This window comes from Notothenia rossii, assembly GCF_949606895.1.
Source record: "Notothenia rossii genome assembly, chromosome: 5".
NCBI classification, from domain to species: Eukaryota; Metazoa; Chordata; class Actinopteri; order Perciformes; family Nototheniidae; genus Notothenia; species Notothenia rossii.
The window spans coordinates 73,423,185-73,444,213 of NC_136903.1; the positions used below are offsets into that span (position 1 = coordinate 73,423,185).

At 41.0% G+C, this 21,029-nt stretch overlaps 3 protein-coding genes across 4 annotated transcripts in view; 1 reads left to right on the forward strand and 2 right to left on the reverse strand.

The window, feature by feature from the left end:
- Positions 1-2,142: 2,142 nt before the first annotated feature.
- On the reverse strand, positions 2,143-11,634 carry usp49 (ubiquitin specific peptidase 49). Of its 2 annotated transcripts, none has more exons than XM_079684863.1 (7): positions 10,561-11,634; positions 8,478-8,600; positions 6,715-8,183; positions 6,123-6,330; positions 5,626-5,734; positions 5,255-5,460; positions 2,143-5,171 (listed from the first exon to the last, which is right to left on the reverse strand). In XM_079684863.1, the coding sequence occupies exons 3-7, from the start codon at positions 8,116-8,118 to the stop codon at positions 5,068-5,070; spliced, it is 2,031 nt and encodes a 676-aa protein (XP_079540989.1). In that variant the 5' UTR covers positions 8,119-8,183; positions 8,478-8,600; positions 10,561-11,634; the 3' UTR covers positions 2,143-5,067. The 2 variants fall into 2 exon arrangements, with proteins under 2 accessions (XP_079540989.1, XP_079540990.1); XM_079684864.1 differs by lacking the exon at positions 10,561-11,634 and adding an exon at positions 10,390-10,530.
- A 139-nt stretch (positions 11,635-11,773) lies between these two features.
- Positions 11,774-13,628, reverse strand: med20 (mediator complex subunit 20). Its single transcript, XM_079684865.1, has 4 exons — positions 13,488-13,628; positions 13,046-13,191; positions 12,201-12,454; positions 11,774-12,115 (listed from the first exon to the last, which is right to left on the reverse strand). The coding sequence occupies exons 1-4, from the start codon at positions 13,499-13,501 to the stop codon at positions 11,894-11,896; spliced, it is 636 nt and encodes a 211-aa protein (XP_079540991.1). The 5' UTR covers positions 13,502-13,628; the 3' UTR covers positions 11,774-11,893.
- A 135-nt stretch (positions 13,629-13,763) lies between these two features.
- Positions 13,764-21,029, forward strand: part of bysl (bystin-like) — an 11,272-nt gene continuing 4,006 nt past the window's right edge. The window contains exon 1 of the mRNA XM_079680555.1: positions 13,764-14,183. Coding sequence (XP_079536681.1) covers positions 13,896-14,183 — 288 coding nt within the window. The 5' untranslated portion in view covers positions 13,764-13,895. The remainder of the gene's footprint in view (positions 14,184-21,029) is intronic.

Below are 21,029 nucleotides of genomic sequence, written 5' to 3' on the forward strand. Positions count from 1 at the left end.
CAGAGTCCAGTGGCGGTGTGCTCTACACCAGTGGTTCTCAACTGGTCAGGCCTCAGGACCCACTTTTTCCTTAGTCAATAGATTGCGACACGAAATTTTGAACCACTCAAATCTATTCAACAAAAACTCGTGCTGTAATATATATACGCTTTTCAGCATACAATATTAATGAAAGCGAAGTACAGTGCATATCCCTTATATCCCTTCACAGAACAAAAGAATGCTTTTAAATAAGGTTTAATGAGATGATGGAATCAAAGATGAACTATTTAAAAAGGCACACGTGCTGAAAGCCCAACCCCAGAAGGGGGGTCTGGGGGGATTCCCCCCCCAGGAGATTTTTAGAAATACTAACATATAAACTACATATTCTGGTACACTCTGAGAAGAAAATAAATAAATCTATTACTACCCGACTTATTAATAATATTTTATGCCATTATTTGTTTTTCACTTTGTTCTGAAGCTGAACCTTCTGCTCCACACGGAGAGAAGAGCAAAGAGGAGAGAGTCTTTGTGAATTACTTTAAATTGTGGGTGAGGGTAGATAGCCCCCATTGTTCTGTGACCTGTCAATCATCAAACCGGGGGTCATATTTCATTATGTGTTCATTTTGATCTGAAGTTGTACACATGGATGTATAAAGAATAGTTTAACCGCAAAGTTATTCTCCGTGGGGACTTCCGGCAACATGTTGATTCTGATTGGCCAGAAGACTCGAAAGAACATCAGCAAAGATGTTACAGAAGTTTTCAAAACCGTTTATGGTCTCCGTTACTTCCAGTCCGACGCCGACTGCATGCACAGCGTTAGAAAATCGGGCATTCAAAATAAAAGTGTTTTCTTCCCTCACACATCTGCGACACACTCGAAACGGGTCCGTTTGGTGCTGATATCATTGCCAGAGCTGGTTTTGAACTCCTAAACGTTTCCACTTTGCAATAGCACCACTTACAATTGATCGTGGAATATCTAGGAGAGAATACATTTCACGAACTGACTTGGTGGCAATGGTGGCATCCTATTACAGTACCACGTTCTAATTCAGTGAGCTATTTAGAACGACCCATTCTTTCAAAAATGTTTGTAAAGGCAGACTGCTTGGCTAGGTGCTTGATTGTATACACCTGTGGCAATGGGACTGAATTAAACATCTGAATACAATAAGATAGATAGAATTGGAGTAATGAAGGGATGAAACTCTCTTTAATGGTCACACATGCAGAGCACACAGCACACACAGTGACATTTGTTTTCTGCTTTTAACCCATCCTAGTAGCAGGACTCTAGTAGCAGTGGGCAGCTATTGTACAGCGCCCGGGGGGTAATGGGAGTCTTCCAATATTTTTGTCCATATAGTATATAAACCACCCATTTAACTGCAAAAAAGACAACCTAGTCTTTTGTGTCAGATAACCATAAATGCCATTCAGATTTAGTTTCCCTTCTTATGTCACATGCAAGCTCATTAGAATATACCATCTCACTCCTGAGACTATCCACCAACAGCTTGAGATCTACCTTTGCAGAGGCGCACCATTATTTTGTAGAAGGCCCATCGGAGAGGAGTATTATTTATCAGGAGGGGGCTGAAAGAGAGAGGAGCTACAGAGCAGGTTTCAAATATTTAAGAAAGCATCAGAGAAGCAGAATTAAATGAGTCTTAGATCAGCTGGGTATCCATTTGCTAATTCTGTAGATGTATTCAGTGTTACTTTCCTGATTTTAGGTAGGCACACAGAACGCACACAGAACATGAATGTATTCTTAATGAATGCTTTTCACTGGGGCTGTGACTCACAACTAAATAAAATAAATTCATACGCAGATTGTTTTCGCTCTGTCCATCCCAGTTTCTTACAGTCCAAGGGGATGATTGTCTTTTGTCAGGCCAAACAAAGATATTTAGTGGGATATGATACACCACAGAAAAGCAAGTCTATATTGGAGAGGCTGAAAACATTAAATTATTTATGGATTATCAGAAGAGTTGGAAAACATCTTTCTGTCAAACGACTAATTAATAAGTTGAACTAATGGTTGCAGGTTTACATATAGCTGACCTGAATACCCTGCTTCATTTTAAACTAAGGATGAAATGAAGTAACTATTCCCTTCAATTAAATAAAACCCAAGAAAAGTTTCACATTTGTTTTGTCTTTTTAATAACCATCAGGCGAAACCCATATGACCATACATTTATGACAGGTATTCTTACAGTACACGACAGAACTCAGGGGGATCAGAGTCGCTGGCAGGCCGCGCCTGACCACTGAAAAGTAAGACATTCATCGTCATTAGATTGTTCCAACTTTAACATAGAGTTCACAAATGTATTCCGTGTTTGACTCGTATCAAACACGACAGTTTTTCTTGATTACCTAGCAAATTCTAAAGACCTTGATAGAAACAGCAGAGTAGAAAAAAACATTGTATAACAAGCAGAAGAATTCCTGATTTTATCTTATTTCCTGTCAAGATGCAAGAAGTACAATATATTGCTTTCAGGTGCTCAACTCAAAATGGGTACCCCGAAACATTCTGTACTGCAGTCCGCCCCTTCACTCCTCCAATCATCTCCTGCCGTTCAAACACAGGCGCAGTCTCCAACCTGGGCTCAGACTATCTAATGTTACACCACAAGGGGAGCTGCCATTTTAAACAAGATACAGGAGCTAAAAGATGAACAATCACAAAGATAGGACCAACGAGAGCAGCACCTCCTCAAAAGTGCAGCTTTCTGTCACTTATCATCAATGAAGTATTTTCATGAAAACATAGAAAACATAAAACTACAAAAGAAACTAAAACTCTTCCTGTTCACTGAGAGCGCAGGCCTTCAGCCTAAAACACAGTATCCAGTCACAGCGGAACAGTTGAGAGGACGTGATGAAGTACAAACGACACAGGGAGGAGTATTAAAGGTCCCATGTCATGCTTTTCCGGTTATTACCCGTCCCTTGTGTGTTATGAAGGTTTTTATGCGTGTAAACGGTCTGCAGAGTCAAAACCCCTCAAAGTAAACCCTGTAGGGAGTAAAACTCTTAACACCTCTCCAAAATGCCTCTTTTGAGATTTCTCATTTTCCATTGTTTACTTCCTGGGTATCGCTACGTAGGGATACCCAGTAGCCACGCCCAGAACTATGGCCGCACCCTCTGCCAGCCTTTCACGAAACAAAGCTTCCCAAACCTTTCAGCGATTCATGCCGGATATGCACAGCGTAGAGCACTGAAGAACGATGCTGTTCCTACTTTGTTTGGACCAGCGGGAGATTCGGGTACACAACCTGTAAGTATTCATTGCTGTTTGTGTATTTATGATGTTTAAAACAAACAAGGTATCTACCACGACTGTTTAAATGGGTAAACGTTTTTCGGGCTACTAAGTTGGGATGGCGGAGAAATGCTCTCCGCAGACCCATTCTCACAGCGTTATAAACCTTTTTCTTACTCAATATCAAGCCACACTTATTGTTTTTACTTCGGCTGTGAGTGTTTGTGTACTCAGGATGACTTTCGCTTGTTCTCGCTGTATCTGTATCGCTATCACGCAAGCCCTATCTGCTCCTCACAGCAACGAGCAGCTGCACGTCGCATGACCAATCAGAGCACACTGGGCTCACAAGGAGGGGGGGCAGGAGCTCAAACAAGCCGTTTAGGACAGAGAGTGAATACTGATGAATACACATACTTTACAGAGATGCTGTATGAGAAACCAATGTGAGTTTGGAAAATTGCAGAGTATAAATCTATTTTAGTATACCTCAACAATGGAATTATGATCAGTAGAAATGGCCATGACATGGGTCCTTTAAATGATTCCCGAACTGACATTTCACGATTATAAAAAAAGAAGAAGCTGGAGGCGACACAGAGGCTGGACTTTAGTCACTCGATTAATGTCATTTAATTGGACCTTCACAATGATGTTGAACGATGTACCTCTTATAGTATTTAGAGCAGGGGTGTCCAAACGTTTTTCAACGAGGGCCAGATACAGAAAAATATATGAAGGGCTGGGCGACTCGCTAGAGGTGAGGTATATTGCCTCATAAGTTCAATAATAAGTTGGCGAAATCAATCAAATGAAGGTAAATTCATTTATTTTGTTACAAAAAGTGTTGGCAGCTCATCCCTTAAAACAGAAGCCTCAGATTGCTTATAATAAAAGGAAATATTAAGGGTCTATTTCAAACTGGTTATGTAAATAAGTTACTGGGCTTTTTTCTTATCAACTTAGATTTGTGAGAAAAATGTTTCCAACTTTAAATCGACTGAATGTATTTGAAAAATTGGCTTATTAACATACAAATACTACTGTGTAATATATTTGTACATATATAGTTAAGAATTACAATATAAGAACAGCAAAAGTTTGTGGGCCATATTCCATTATACTTTTTGAATTTGCTGAGGGCCGATTCAATATGGTCCGCGGTCGGCATTTGGCCCCCGGGCCGTAGTTTGGACATCCCTGATTTAGTGCATTGGCTATTAAATGTACAGTTACATATAAAAAGGCACATTGACAACATTATTGTGATAAAAATGCTCTAAAATCCAGATCATGCATTTCCTTTGAATGTATAATGCTGTTTCAGGAGGGCCACAGACTCAACAGACACGAGCCTGATGGGTTTTAAAACACGGACACACAACATGGCGTTCAGCAGGACAGAGTCGGACCGCTCACACAGTTTTCGGGATAGTAAACTGCTATGCTGGTCCCGCAGGCCGAGAAACCTCAGGCCTAGTTTTTAAAAAGGTTTTGGATTTGGAACATAATCAAAAACCAGCCATTATAACATTTAATTTAAATGTTTCTAATTTCAAGGATTTTCCTAGCTTGTCTTTATTACAGTGTCTTTCTCATCTGGATGCTTCAATATTCACCTTTACTCCTAAACATAATTGTGGCTGTCCTAGTGCCCCCGTTACTATCTTTTTCTTTCGGTAATTTACTTCAAAGTGATTGGTAAATGTCATCTGGGAAACTTCAGAGAACATGTTCATAAATGCAGCCTTAAGTTGCCCGATACCGGTCGACATCACAGCGAGAGGTACCTAGGCAGACCTCTGGGTATAGAAGAGAATATAGGCCTGAGTGTTGCACACCTCCTCCACACTGCACACCTTCATCTCAGAGTCATTACAGTGGACCCAGAAACCTGAAAATACAAAGACAAGAAATGTTTAACAGAAGAAATTAAGACTTTGAATGTTGATAGGTTGTGGGTGTTCTTTTCCTCACCTCCTTCTGTGTTGTAGCAGTATGCGGTGTAGTGCCCTGAGCCAAAGCCTTTCCCATGGTGCATAACAACAGCAGACAGATCGTAGGTGTAGCCTCCTCTGTGGACGGGGTGACCTGAGCCTGTGCAGCAGTACGGTTTGATGTTCAGAACCTGGTCGAAGGCCACATGGACGCCGATTTTCTCCCTATGGTTTCTCCCCGACCATCTGCCATACAACAGGGAGGAGTAAGCATCACAAGCACTCACAAGCACCATAGAGAACATTAAGCACTCTGATTACAGCTACAAAATAAAACACATCACTAAACAAGACTGGGTCATTTAATTTGCAGTAATTATTATAAGAAAACCAGCCTGTGTAGACACTTACCTGAAGCGTTTGAGGTGCAGCCGTAGAACCTGAGGTAAACGGTAGATCAGAAGCTGCTTACGAGCCTCTGACAGAACTAAGGGTTTGTGGGATGTTTTCCGCCTTCTTTCTGACAAATCATGAAACAATGAGATGGTAAATGAATTCACTAATCCATTCAAATGCATATCCTTATAATAAGGTTTTGTTTTAGTTGTAAAGGTTACAAGAAGAATCAAACATGGCATTCTTATAGTTCTTGTATATCAAAACTCTTCTGACTATGGTTGATGAAGATCAAAATCAAATACAGAAATATAATTGAATAAATAAAATAAAAACAGGTCATTCTTGTCTTTAAGTTACAATGCTCTGTTTAACATTAAGGTGACATACTTCCTTAAAATATATCAGAGTTTGTGAAAAGACTATCAGTTTTTAAAAAAGGTATATTCATGTCATTCTCACTCCGACACTCATGTCCTTATTATAGTACTTATTTGCATAATTGTACTTACTGTTGCAGTGGTTGCAGGCATAGATGCTGCCTTCGAGAGCCTCCATCTCGGTAAACTTGGACAACATCTCAATGAGGGTGCAGCTGCGCTGGTAAGCTGTAGAGCCTGAGCTTTTGTCTATGCTGTGGTATCGCTCTGGAAACTCCAAAGACAAATCCCAAAATGGCTCCACTGTGTTAGATTTGTGCTTACAGGACAGACACGTCACCTAAAATACACAGCGAGAAGAGAAACAAGTTAGGACTCCAGTGGAAAATAGTCGTCATGTTTGGAAATTACATCAAGTCTTAAATAAGGGGATCTCTGAGAAAATACAATAAGCATTTTAAAAAGATCATGAAAAAAATAAAATAAAAATAACCAGCATAAGTAGCTCATATATCTTAGTGGAACACATTATTTGGTAATACAACTGCTCGAGGTTTTCTTAGGGATGGAGCTATCTGAAAGTCTTTTTTGGAGTGATTTAAAATGATAAATTAATCCCTATCAAATGATATTGTTTCACTCTTTCAACCTTATGGGTTTAAAGGCAGGGTTAAGACAAAATAATCATACTATGAAGTATGTGGTTACATATGTGATGTCTTACCTGGCTGAGTAGCTGCCCATGGAAGATGGTGTTAAGAACCTTTAGCACTTGCTTGGATAGTTTCCTCTTTGTGATGGGGATCACTATCCTGCGTTTGGAGCCCTCTGTGTCCAGCTCCTGCTGCACCTTGTCTAGCAGCTCGCACAGGAACTCCTGGGCGTCCTGCTGGTCGTAGCCCCGGAAAGCTGGGATGAGGTTCCACACCGAGTGCAGCATGGCGAATGGAGACACTAAGGACCACCGGCCTGACCACATGACCCTGAAAAGTGTGTGTAACTCATGGCACAGAGACATCTGCTGGCGGGTGGAGCAGCGAGGCTCCTTAGGCTGAACCAACTCTGAAGGCTGCGGGGTAGGAGGAGCACTTTCTTTTTTGCCAACGGGTAAATTCCAACTGCCGGCCTTACCTACGCGTCCCAGAGGGCTCCCAGGCAGCGCTGCGGTCCCACTGCTGACTACACCCGTCACGGCCGTCATGCCCTGGGCCTGGTTGGTCTTGGCCAGCAGCTCCTCAGTCTCACACAGGTCCAAAGTGAGAAAACACTCCCTGAATTTCTGCAGGTGGCTCAGCACTTGCAATATTGAGTTCATGTAGCATGTGTTCCCCAGATTGCGCAGACCAGTGACACCTGGAGCAGGTCTCCGGCGGGTGACTGTGTGAGAGGAGTAGTACCTCCTCAGTTTAGCAGCTCTGCCATTCTGAGGTGTCTTACGGGACAGGGTAAGAAGGGAAGGCTTCTTGGAAGCAGGAGGTAGGCGTTCTGGAGGTTCGCGAAATTTGCGAGGAATGAGTGTGATGGCTGAACGTGGCGCCTGAGTAAGAAGCCTAGCACTCTTTCTAGGAGGGACACCGCCAAGCTCTTCCATGAGTCTCTTTTTAACCTCTTTTTTTTGTCTTCTAGCTTCCTCAAGTTTCTCTTCCCGCTCATTCTGCAGCTCCTGGTGTTTACCGATCCATGTCCGAAGCATCTTCCCTAGAAGTGCTTTCCTCCTGTGACGAGAGGCCAGCTGCATGGCGGGCTTTGGCCCAGTGTCTCCAACCCAGGGGGTGCAAACCCCCATGGTCGCTGAGCGTAGTGAGCGTCTCCCTGGGCTGCGCACTGTGGAGAGCGCCCCTCTTAGGAGTTTGAGGTCTCCCTCTGCGTTGTCATTGAGTACATAGTCTCCACAGGCAAAACAGAACACATCTAGCTCACGCACCTCCATAACCAGTGGGTGGTGTGACTCCTGAAAGTGTTTGAGCGAGTGCTCCTCCATGAAGCGTCCACAGGCCACGTGGGAGCACTTGAGGCAGGCCCACACTGAATCGGTGGTGCTGCAGTCCACACACTGCCATTTCTGTGGGTTGAGGACAGAATGGTCGTGGCCCAGGCGAAGACGCCCCACGTGCTTACAACGATCCATCTCTCCTGATACACATGTGGCCTCAGTGAAAGGACACACGTCCTGTAACCATGCAACACCTCATCCTGTGGTAAGAGAAAACAAAGTTAGATTATGTTTTAAACATACTGAGAGGACTCACACACCACTTATTATGGTGTCTTAATTCAAGGTCCCTTCTTTCCCCCGTTTTTTCAAAACTCTAATTTCCAGACTTCTCTGCAAACCATATTTGACATCTCATTACAAATAGCTAGATGTTTATTATTTAAATAAAATGGTTTGTTTTTTTGTCCTTGAATACAATTGATGAAATATGAAATGAATGAGCATACATGCACTTTAATGCACAAAAACAAAATGAAGAGGCTTATACTTACTGTAAAATAGTTTGCCTGATCAGGTGTGGATCAATACATCAAAAATATTTGCAGGAAACTCAAAAGCAACTTTCAGCTTGACCGCCCATGTCCACTGTCACCACCTGCACCGACAGTATCATTCTGAGACAAAGGGAGAAAGGACATTAGTAGTGCATAGCGCATCAGGAGTGATAAATGACATCAAAACGTTTCTCTTTTGCTAACAGATGTTTAGTTAAACAATTATATAATAAAACAAAACTAAGCCTATCAATAAACTAATAATTAGAAATAAGGCATTGTCTGAAACCACTGGTATGAAAATAAAAAACCTAGACACCTGCTAAACTCAACTAAAAAAGTATTCAATAACACACACTTTAAAAAGGGTATCCACTAATCCGGGATAATACTACATCATTTGCAATAATAAAAACAACGGTTTAAGTTTACAATGCCTTTCAAATTGTTGGTCTTCTAATGTGAATGTCTCCAAAATTTCAGTTTTGAAAATCAAGTATTCACAAACATTCAATAATTTGCTTAATTAATTCAAAACAAAAGAGAGGGAGTTACAGTTTACTTTGATTCTGCCGTAATATGCAAACAGCATAAACACTATGCTGAGTGCAACACTTTTTATTCTAGCAGCCAAATGGCCAGTGAATAGTCCAATTTTACCAGCCACTCAATAGATAACCATTTTTGTGGCTGGTGAGGGATGCAAATGTACAAGCCAAATGCCAATGTTACCAGCATTTGGCTGGTAAATTGTGTCATTTATGTTCTCTAAATAATATGTAAAAAACACTTGGAACAGATGGTTTCTTACAATATATTTCTTCCCTTAACTAGACAATTTTTCTGTTTTTTCGTGACTACACAGAGACGTTGTGCTGCATGGTACAACATTGTTAATGGAGGCATGTAACTAACGACCATTAAGATATGTCATGCTATTCAAATACACTTGACATGACAAGATTGACAGTAGGCTACAGATCATTTTAAAGCTTTGGAGTTCAAATAACTCTGAGAATAGTTGTAACGGTAAAAATGCTGCATGAGTTTTTCTATGCTGGTAATGATCAAGTCTGATGGTCATTGACAGTATGTTAAAAAACAATATATTGTGCTAATTTACATAAATACAATGTTTAATACTTAAATAGATAATTCTTAAGACTGCCAAACGTATTGACAGAAATGTGGACATGAGGGGGCTGGCTGGCTGTCTGTCCATTTAAATACGTGGTTAATCGATGTAATTGTCTAACTCCACGGTACCAGCGCTGTGCTACACAATTATTCTCGCTTTTCTCTTTGAGTAAATAATCCGCTACTTTTAAAACATTTTTAACGAAAAGACACCATTAACTTGCAAGCCTGAGCAACTGGTTTCTTGTTGGTGGCATACGCAAATCCGGCTATGTGTTCCTATTGACACAGTTGTATTAGAAGAGTACATTAACGCATGTGACGGTGAAATTCACAAATGTTACAATATGCAATCTGTAAATCTGTCCGGGATTTAAAGCCTGTCTTCTGGAGCAGGCTGGCAGTCTCTTCCCACCATGCTAAGCTACACTACCATCCCCATGTTGAGGCAGAACAAAGAGCAGTCAGGGAGCCTCTCTCTAGGAACATCCAACAACTTTGTTAGTCGGAGGCAGCTCAGCCAGCCATAAGTTAGCTATCACCGCTAACCGCTAGCCACGGCAGCTCTGCACAGCCCTAGCCTTGTCTAGCCTTTTGCTCTCACCTAGTGTGCATTTTGGTTAACACAGATGATTCGTATGGTATCAAGTAGCTAACATGTTATGTTATTAGCTTGAAATAGTAGCTAGCGTTAGCTGCACGGTTAGCGCGTTGCTAAGGACAATCGAAGTTAACCTAACGGCTGTTGTCGCTAACGTTAACTAAGTATTACCACTGTAACAGCTTAGCTCGCTAGCGGACTGCATCGTTAACCGTTTAGAAACTCCCCGGTGACTTTCATCACAGAAAGCCGGTTAATGGAGTCTAATTTATCGCTGGGCCTCGTCTGTGTTCATTACTACATTAGTAACACCTGATAACGGAAAAAGCTGGGTAACGTTACCATCGCCAACATACATCCATCCGGTACACTGAGAGCTGGTTGTTGTCCTCCTCACAGATTGAACAGCAGAGCCCAGACCCGGCTGCTCTCATTGGACCGGGGCTCAGCGGCAGCCCGGCTCTCATTGGCGGAAGGGCTGAACAACAGGCAGCAGGATGGACCGTCCGTCCGTCCACCCACCGAGGCCACATGCCATGGAACAATAACCGAGGCTGGACCCACCGCACACCGGGCAGAGATGAAGACTGCCCCTGAGCCCAATGTCCTCGAAAGACCCGTGTTCGCCATGTGTCAGCTTGTGCGTGGTAATCCTATAATGCATTAGGGGAGGTATAGCTTTTAGGCACAGTATTATTGCTGAATCGTGAGTTACAGCTGTCTGGTTCAAGGGAGTTTATTTCATCTTTATTTGTATCCATCACTCTATATCTGTTTTTAGTGGTAGCCTATTGCTTTTTTTTTAATAGCAAATGTCAATGTGCTTGCCTGTTTTCCTATCGACATAATTGCTTTTATTATTTTGTTGTAGTTTGCTTGTCTGATGTTTTGCCTTTTGATTTGCCTTTTTTATAATGTAATGTTAACTTGTGTCAACCCCTTTTAGCCGTTGGAAGCAGCCATTGGGAATCCAAAATAAAACATATAGACTTAAGTTCGCCTAAACTTGGGTGTATAAAGAGAAACTCTAATCCTGTAAATGTGATTCATGTTAACACAGGGTGAAAGTGGTGCCAAAAAGTAATCCAGCACTGCACTTTTAAAAAAAATGCACTGGGTGTGGACAGTTCTCAGACTATCATATTTTCCACAATTTGAAAAAACAATTTTTTTTACTGGCTTGTTTTAATACACCATTCTGACATTGAAGTTGTTTTCTATAAACTTTCACACCCATTATTCAATCCTTTGTAACAAACCAGGGAAGTTTCTTGTGTGTTTGTTTCACCTTTTTATGATTATTTTATTCATACTAAGGCTGTCTCACAGCAGGCACTTTGACCTGCCTTAACACCAGTCGTGGAAGTAATATTTAGATAGCTTACAGTAGGAAAAGGTGTAAATAATAACATTTTGGCTCAATTAAATGCAGCCCTTATCCTTATTCACTGATAAACTAGAATAGAACAGAGACATTGTTAGTGTAACCTGTAGCAATACAACATGCATTCATAAAATAAGAAGGTTCAATGCATTGAGGCTCCAGAGATGGAAATAAAAAAAATCCCAGGCTTTATTAAAAAAATGCCAAAAGTACATGCCGGTCCAGGGGGACAGAATTAAAGCAACATCAATACAAATATACAAAAAAGTTCTCTCCATTGCCATTGACCACTCAACGCACATTACTTCCTGGCATTTGCATTTTACGAAGTTTGTTGAACAACTCCAAGTACTGAGTCATGGTGTCAACGCAGTCTGATGGGGCGAAGAGTCCTTCAGCCTTGGCAGCAAACACAGACGGTAGTTCGGGGACGCTGGGGCCAAGAAAGGACTGCATGAACTCTTTAGTGAGATTCCAGCATTCCCCTGGAACCACACAGGGGCAGTACTCCACCTGAAGAAACACTCAAAGAGTTAGCGGATTCTCAGCAGGAGAATATTATGCTTCCACTATTACTACTTTTCATTTATCTACATACCTCAACTGATATCCCTCTGGCGCTGGAGCTCATTGTTACAGTGCCAACCTTTATCAAGAAATCACAGTAGCGGTATCTAGATCCACGACACTCCACCTTATGCGCCTTGGCATTTTGGAAGTGACTTTTTAGCTTCACCATGAGAACGTCAAAGTTTGCATCTGCTATCAGGCAGGGTCCACCTTCAAACAGACCCATGCAGCTCAGGGGAGTTTCAGAGTTGTGCATCACGTATAAGAGCTTGGAGGGCTGACCTGTAACAGACGGACAAGAATTACTGTCAGAAGTGACACGTTGGTATTATCTATTTAAGTGCATTTCTTGTTTTCAGCATGCATTTCATCTTTTTAGATACTTATTTTGTGACGGTAATACTTCATTATTATTATTATGTCAATAATATGATATAGGACATTTTAATAAAGTGAAAGGAGTAATACCACAAGTAGAAAGTATTTCTATACTTCTTACTATATTTTAAAAGTCCTGCATTCAAAAATATTAAATCAAAGGATCCAAACAATATTATGTTGTATTGTTGAACAGTAATTATTGATGCATTAATTTGTGTTCTTCATTTTAATGTTGCAGCTGGCTAAGGAGAAGCTCAAGTTTTATACTGAATACTGCCAGAAAATGCAGTACTAGTAACTAAAGATTGATACATAAATTATTATATATCATGAACATGTTTACCAATGTAATTCCAGGTTTGTAATCTAATTAACAACCATGGTTATAATCACCTTAAAGGGGGTTACACTCATCACACGCCTTGAAATATTCAAAATGATGTATTGTTGGATGGAAAACCTATGAATAAAACGTATAGCTTCAAATATTACCGCTGACATTTCCTGTTGGATGGTACGTCTCACAGTCCACCCAGAAGCTGCCCTGCTTCAGAGCACCCAGCTGCTCCAGCTTCTTGTGCACGATGTCCACGGACTGCTGCACGCTCTTCCCCTCTGCCACGGGCACCTGGCACACACTGTAGGACGAACAAACACCGCATTACGGGAGAAAACAAGAGCCTTAACTGAAAGGGCCTGAGAAACAAAGTCCCTCCTCCCTAAGATCTCTTATGTGCATGTAATGTTGTCAGAAATGGTTTCGCAGAGCATCGTTTGAATGGAAGTGACCGAAGCAGCGATGCAAAGTGCAAACATATGCGGGATGGTTAAGGCCGACATAAGGAAGACAAAGATAATTGGACATTACGCAAATAATGTTTAAATCATTGTTAAGATTTTGAATATCGCTGTGACCATAAAGTTATCATCTCACCAAGTGACTCCCATTGATGTTTTTCCTCCTCTTTCTTGGCATTCGGTGAATAACTTCCGGGTGAAAAGTCAGTCTTCCGGCAAAGGTAAATCAGTAATAATAATAATTATTATTATTTTAAACAGCAAAAAATAAAGATATTGTATTGCAAAAATGTATATGCTACTTTAAATAAAAAATAGTTATTTGTCGGCAGATTAAACGTATGACTTTTATCAATATCTCAGTGAAAAAAACAACTAACATTAAATTCTTGCTGGGTTAAAGAAGTACGTGACGTAAAATACGTCACATCCTTTCTGTAATGGACATCCGCACGTGTTGAACGAGTCGCTGTTTACAGCACAGTACTTGTTAATTCTTTACTAAAAGAACATAATATAGCTACATCTTCGGTTAGAAACAGCGATGCCAAAAGTGAAACGATCTGCGGGCACAGGAGGAGGTGAGAAGAGCGGAGGATCAATGCCGCTGGCTGACCAGATCCTGCAGGGGGACACCATGCGAGCCCGAGGCCGAGTGAAGAGCAGAGACAGCCGGGCAGAAAACGAAGACACGTACGTCGACGAGCGTCTTTCCCGGAAAATCTTACAACAGGCTCGGATCCAACAAGAGGAGCTTCAGACGGAGTATGGCCTGGCACCAGAGAAGAAGAAAACACCAGTCACTGTTCTCGGTAATGTTGGAGGTATGTATGCCCTATGAACTGATTCTGAAAAGTTAGGTTCAACATGAAACTCCTTAAATGTACTAATGTATCAGGGCTATCGCATAGTTATATACTAATAATTATAATAATAATAAATTACATCTATTTTAGTGCTTTTCCAGGCGTTCAAATTGCTTTACATTACGATAGACATGTAACATTGAATACCGTGGACAATGAATACCCACAGACATATGTTGAACATAAACACACTACACAGAATTGTTAGAGGAAACTTTTTTTTGACGAAACCTTAATAAATTAGGAATATTTGAATATGTTTGATCATAGGAAAAACATCTCACAAATCCATACCAGAGTGTTGGAATACATTTGTAACAAGTACAAGTTCTTCAGTTAGTGGGAATGCTGATACAGCATTCCAACTATCTGTTCTTCTACACACGAAATTCTTTATTATTATTCCGCCGGGTTATTTTGTCCGTCTTCTTCTCCCACATTCTACATCGCAGAAACTCGGTTCAAATATCAAAACGTTCAGCTCGATCGGGAATCGATTGCTTCTACTTTTGTCATTCATAACTTTTATAATTCCCTAGATATATCTCAATTCATCACATTTTTAACATGGAAGTCAATGGAGAAACTCTTCAGACTTGAAAAATCTTCATGCGACTTCAACTGCTAACTGTTCCTTCATACTTTCACTCAGAAACCTCATTCCAACTTTAAAAAGTTACATCTTTCTGACATTATTCACATTAAACAACTTTTAAATCAGATTCATACTTTTAGAAATATTAAACATTGTTCAGACCTTGGTAAACAGGCCTTCTTCATATTTTAACATTAGTGTGTATTGCGCAGCCTAGAGTGTGTGATGTCACAGCTAGAGTGGAGGACAGCTTGAAATTCGCCTTCATATATATTTTTTAAACCTGCCATAATTCCAAAACCCTACAATCCTGAGACATAATTTTTCATGAGAAATGTAGGAAAACATCTCGTAGCTTGAAAAAGAAATTAAGCAAAAATAATTAAACAAAATGCCTCTTGAGGGCATGAAGTGACACAAACTTTCAACATGTCTCCATTAAGGCCCATTGTAAATTCAAGCTGATTTTTCCTCAGCAGCAGCCGCACACCTTTAGTTAATCTGCCAAAAAGGCCACATTATTGACCCGAAAGTACACAAAAAGCACACTTCAGATGCTCAGGGTCCTTGAGATGCTTCACGCGTTGAAATTTCACTGATATCTGTTACGGTTCTTCAACAAAACGTTCACATGTAAGAAGTTTATCTCTCATTCAGAAGAATGGAAAGGCTCTCACTGATTACTGCACATCACCATGGAAACCTTTGATCTCTGGGCCCAAGCACAGGTGTTTCATTTGCTCAAATATAAACAGTTTTGTCATGGAACACGATGATGTCATAACTCCAACTGACATGCTCAGAACGCCACAAAACCTCACATGATGGTTAACACTGGCCCTGAAGAGCTCAACATCAAATCTGATGTTACGTAATGTGGTGTTACTATGGCAATGCATCCCTCGCCATAAAACACGATGTTGCTGTAACTCCAATGGACACGGTCCAATCGTCCCCCAAACTTCACTTGTATATCACCGGTCCATGCCTCAACAGCTCTACGCCAAATCTGAGATCTCACCATAGGCTGTTTACATTGAAACGCATCCCTCGCCAAAAAACACGATGTTGTCGTAACTCCTATGCAAATGGTCAAAACAGCACCAGACTTCAAATTAGTATTGCACGGTGTACCAATACTTGAAAGGTACCGCGATACCCTGCATTAGTTTCATTAGTATCGGTACTTTAAGAATGACGGGGAAAAGTACTCTGGTGAGAAAGCGGTGTTTTAATAAGAACCGTGTGTGTTCAGCGCTCTGCTTCCACTCCCTGCACTGCAGCCGTGCCTGGAGTCCCTCCCCTCTCAAGCACGCTCTAAGGTCCTCCCATCTCTCGTGCACGCGCTAGCTGCCAGAGCATGTGAGAAAACGAGAAGCATGGCTGCAAGTGGGAGTGCAACTGCCGCTGCGCCTCGGCTTGTTGACAAAAAATACGCCAGAAGCGAAATTTGGAAGTATTTTTGCTATATCTCTGACAGTAAGGGCAAGCCTACGGACACCACGAGGCCTGTCTGTGAGGCATGTTTTAGATCCCTGCAAACCAAGGGAGCCAACACATCAAACTTGGCTAAGCACCTCACCGACCGGCATCCAGAGCTGTTTAAAGAATTTAAAGACAGACAGGTTAGCGAATGTGATAGATAACATAATTACATCATGCTCAAGCCCATGCCCTCAAATCTAAGTCAAACAAGTGTAATTTATTTTGTGACAAACGAAAATTTTCGTAGTTTGACGAGGCAATTAATGGCAATGATAACTGTCTAATATGGCTAACTTACCAGTGTGGCTAACATCTGCAATGTACATTTTGTCAATAATTATTTATATTACTGTAGCAGTGTTTCCGCTAGGTTTACTGCCTTGGCAGGGTGCTGCTCGGGTAACCCGAAATCTTTTTTATCCTCTGGAGCAAAGAGAGGAGCTGTGGATTATTGTTATTGATATCGTACAGTAACAAAGTATTTGTACATTAAAAAGTAATAAAGTACAGTGTTACACTGTACTTTATTACTTTAATTCAAACTGTATTCCCTTCTTATCATGTAGCCTACACTTCTTCCTTTCATTGATACATTTAAATCACCTGACTACAGCATATAACATACCTGCTGCAACCCTGTGCTGCTGCTGCTGCTTCTCTCTGCCTCATCCTCTGTTGCTGGAGGCAGCTCCACCTCATCTGATCTCAGATATGAAAGCAATCGTGTTATTGCGCGCGTCCACCTGGGCAGGTTGTTAGTGTCCTTCTCCCGTGACGATAACGGCGAATTTGAAACTGGGGGGGGACACAAACGGGCAGACAGCAGAGCTGTTGTTCTCCTCCTTTCCTTCGCTCTTGTCTCTGATTGTGAGTGTTTTCATTCGCGTGTATGGGGTGGGGGTGGGGGGAAGCGGAGCGGAGGGAGAATGTGAATACGCAAGGCAGTGGACACTGAAACATGCACATTGGATAAATAACATAGGCGTTTAGTTTATTTAATAAAAAAGCACATGTTCAATGTGAAACGTGACCGTAGATAGATTACTTCAGTTGCAATTTGGTGCTATATATATATTTTTTTTTTAAATAATAAAAAAACAAAAATTAAATAAAAAAAACAAAAACACCTTGAATTTCAGGCAGGGCGCGGGGCTCCGTTGGCAGGGCGCAGCGCCCCGCCAAGACAATGGTAGGGGAAACACTGGCCTACTATTACATGTTAATAAAATATAAAGTTAACTATCAAAGAAATCACAAACTCAAGTATAAAGAAGAGACCATGTTGTAAGAAAACACTTAACAGATAAACTACAATTGTATTTATCATGAAAATAATAAAAGAAAAGTATCGAAAAAGAATCACAATTCTTGACTTGACATCGGTATCGAAACCAAAATATTGGTATCGTGACAACACTACTTCAAATAATGGTTAATGGTCCGGCCCTCAACAACTCTGTCAATTATGGGGTGTCATCATATGCCGTTTCCATGGAAACGCATCCCTCGCCATAAAACACGATATTGTCGTAACTCATATGAAAATAGTCAAAACACCACCAGACTTCAGATGAGAGTTAATGGTCCAGCCCTCAACATGTCTGTGCCATTAGTGAGTTTTCCTCAAAAGATGTTGCCATGGTAACTAGGGGTGTAACGGTATACGTATTTGTACCGAAAATATTTGGTGTGGTTCCTTCGGTTTGGTACACATGTGTACCGAAGTGTACCGCGGATATAACGTTAAACGTAAAAGATTGTGAACGTGAACAACTTTTTGGAAGTAATCTCAAGTGCTGCGTCGCAGCGTTCAGTGTAAGTTGCTCACATTGGGTTCAACGCGTCTTAGAGCGACCAAGTCATTTCATTCATCGAGAACCATACTATGAGAGCTGGTCACAGGGATGCGTGCACATTTTGTCAGTAATTTGAGGAAATGGCGAACGCAGATAAAGTTGATCTCGAAAATCCTCCAGCAACATTTTGGTTTCGCAGTTACCTACAAGGATGACGGACAAAGACAGGTGGACCGAACCAAAGCTTTTTGTCGGCATTGTTCAACTGAAATTGGTTACGCGGCTGGCAATACATCAAACTTGCACACTCGTTTGAAAACGCATCACCCAAACGTGAATATAACCGGTACCAAAAGAAAAATGACTGAAGTGCAAACCCAACTCCCACTAGCATTTAAGCCTCCAGCACTCGCAAAAAGTTCAGACAGAGCCAAAGCTATTACAAACGCCAAATATCCTTGTGTTGCCATGTTAGCAAAGCGCTACCTGGCTTTATCTGCTACCTCTGTCCCTAGCGAGAGGGTGTCCTCCACAGTAGGAGACATTGTTAGTGCCAGCAGATCTGCCCTTTCGGCAATCAATGTGGACAAGCTCAAATACAGATTATTTCAGTTCATCAAAATGCTGCGCCTTAATGTTTATTTTATTATATTTTGTATTTATTTGAGTGAATACATTATTCACAATTTAATAATAATTAAAAACCCCTAAAAGATATTTTATGTTTTGTGATCATTTTTTTTGCTGTACCGAAAACGTACCGAACCTTGACCTAAAAACCGAGGCATGTACCAAACCAAAATGTTTGTGAACCGTTACACCCCTAATGGCAACGCATCCCTCGCAGTAAAACACGATATTACCCGTTTAATACCAGAGGCCTGTACTACGAAGCCGGTTCAACCTAACCTGGATATGTTTGAGTTAGCCGCTTGGCCTAACCCAAAACATAGGCGCTCTTGCTAAGCCAGGGGTCTGCAACCTTTTTGACCAAAAGAGCCATTTTGCTCCTTTTTCCCCAAACATTTTTTGTCTGGAGCCGCAAAACATATTTCATAGCTTGATAGCTAAGTTGTATTTATTGTTATATCAGACAAAAACTACATTTTTTTTGCATTTATTAGGCTATTTATTACATTATATAAAACTGTTAACCTCTAATAAGAAACAAAGAACTCCTATAAGGAGAATTACAAATAATACACAGGCCTACTTTAAAATAAATTAAACACAGCACTTCCTCTTCACATTTGAAGGAAAAAAAAATATTATTAAAATGGGCCCACTTTGAAATAAATAAAACATATAGCTGCACCCTAAAACGAGTTAAAGGTAGGGTAGGTAAGAATGGAGAAACCAGCTTGTTTGCGCTAGAATTTGAAAATACACAACCGGAAAAAATAGGCCTCTTCCTTCAGACTTTCTTACAGATTCCCTCCTCCAACACACACGAACGCGCATCATCAATGAGGCCACGAGATAAGTTTGTGCACAGATGGAAGGCTGACAGGCAGGTAGGCCATCCAGTTATTTTAGCCGGGTCGGCTAAAATGATTGGTCGTGCTTTTTACAGCGCTACGGCTTCCAGAGATACATTTTTGTATGTATTTATTGTCAAAGCATTTAATATATTCATTGCTATCGGGACGTTAAGAGCATTCCATGGAATATAACAAAAAGTGTTTTCTGAAATAAATTACATACCCCATTGAATTATGACTGAAGATTGTAAGCTGTCTTCCTCTCCCTTGTTGTTCCTCGATAAGTAAAGGCTGCAGCACCGTTGACAACTTCTCTCTACATATCAAACATACCGGTAAACCAGCATCGTTTGCTGTGGAAGCATATCATTCTGTCCACACAGAATTAAATCCTGTGTTCCTCCGGTACTTTTCTTTGATTTATCCATATTTCGCTAATCGAGCCAGGGGTCCCCGCGCGAGCGCCTCCAAGAAAAGGCGCTCGCGCGGGACCGTAGCAGGATGTGATGCATATTTTAGTTGACCTAATTAAAACCGTTTTGTTTTTATTTATGTGTCACAGTATCACCTCAAAATACAAGATACGAAACATTTTCACCCGTGCAACAAAATATAAATAGTCCTACAAATACTTTTATTTTATTTCCTTCTTATTTTTGTCTAAGCTCAAGGGAGCCAGAGCAGAGGGCTTAAAGGCCGCATGCGGCCCGTGGGTCGCGGGTTGCCGACCCCTGTGCTAAGCGGTCCTACGACGCTGGTTATCAAGTGGATCGCTCAAGCCAGCCGTGTCCTATCTAGTTAGGTGTGCGTTCACATGAAAGGGGTGGTATTTGGAGCATTCGACCAATCACAAACATGGAGAAGCGCACTGACAGCGCAGCGTCATACTTCCTGAATGAAAAGTGAACTTTAATACTAGTCAAATATGAAGAAGTTAAACTTTAAACATCCATGACTTAAACACTTTATCCAGGATAAAAGCCACATAGCTGCACCTGCAAGGTGAATACAGCTGGCAAAAAAAAAGTGTTTGAGTGCGTACATTAACAGGTTTATGATATCACTGGCCCGTCTAAAACACGATCTGACTTTAATTACATTTGTCTCGAGTGTTTCGTCAACTTAATGTGTTGCTTAAAATAATACTTCTGCATCCAGTATGTGACACTGAGTGTTGCACGGACAGATACGGCACAAGAAGCTGACTCAGATAAGGAGATGTATGATACATTATGATGTGATATGATGTGATATGAATGATAATGGGACACATCAACGCCTGCACTCAGTGTACTTATGTTGTGGCAGATATTTAAGTGAGCTTTTTTAACGCTAATGTATAATAGTCAGATTGCTCTGAAGATGGGAGGTGATATTCTATTCATTTTCACGTTCACACAGTCGGTGATTTTTGCCGCCGTCTTTCCTGCAACGGCAGTTTTTCTGTATTTCCTT

Coding starts and splice junctions, on each gene's coding strand:
- med20 (XM_079684865.1), bottom strand. Junction 12,455..13,045: donor TCCAACAGGAAATGTCAGCG/GTAATATTTGAA, acceptor CGTCTGTTACAG/GTCAGCCCTCCAAGCTCTTA. Junction 12,116..12,200: donor CCAGAGGGATATCAGTTGAG/GTATGTAGATAA, acceptor GTGTTTCTTCAG/GTGGAGTACTGCCCCTGTGT.
- usp49 (XM_079684863.1), bottom strand. CDS start 8,118: ATGGATCGTTGTAAGCACGTGGGGCGTCTTCGCCTGGGCCACGACCAT. Junction 6,331..6,714: donor ATGGGCAGCTACTCAGCCAG/GTAAGACATCAC, acceptor TGTGTATTTTAG/GTGACGTGTCTGTCCTGTAA. Junction 5,461..5,625: donor CTGCACCTCAAACGCTTCAG/GTAAGTGTCTAC, acceptor GTTGTATGGCAG/ATGGTCGGGGAGAAACCATA.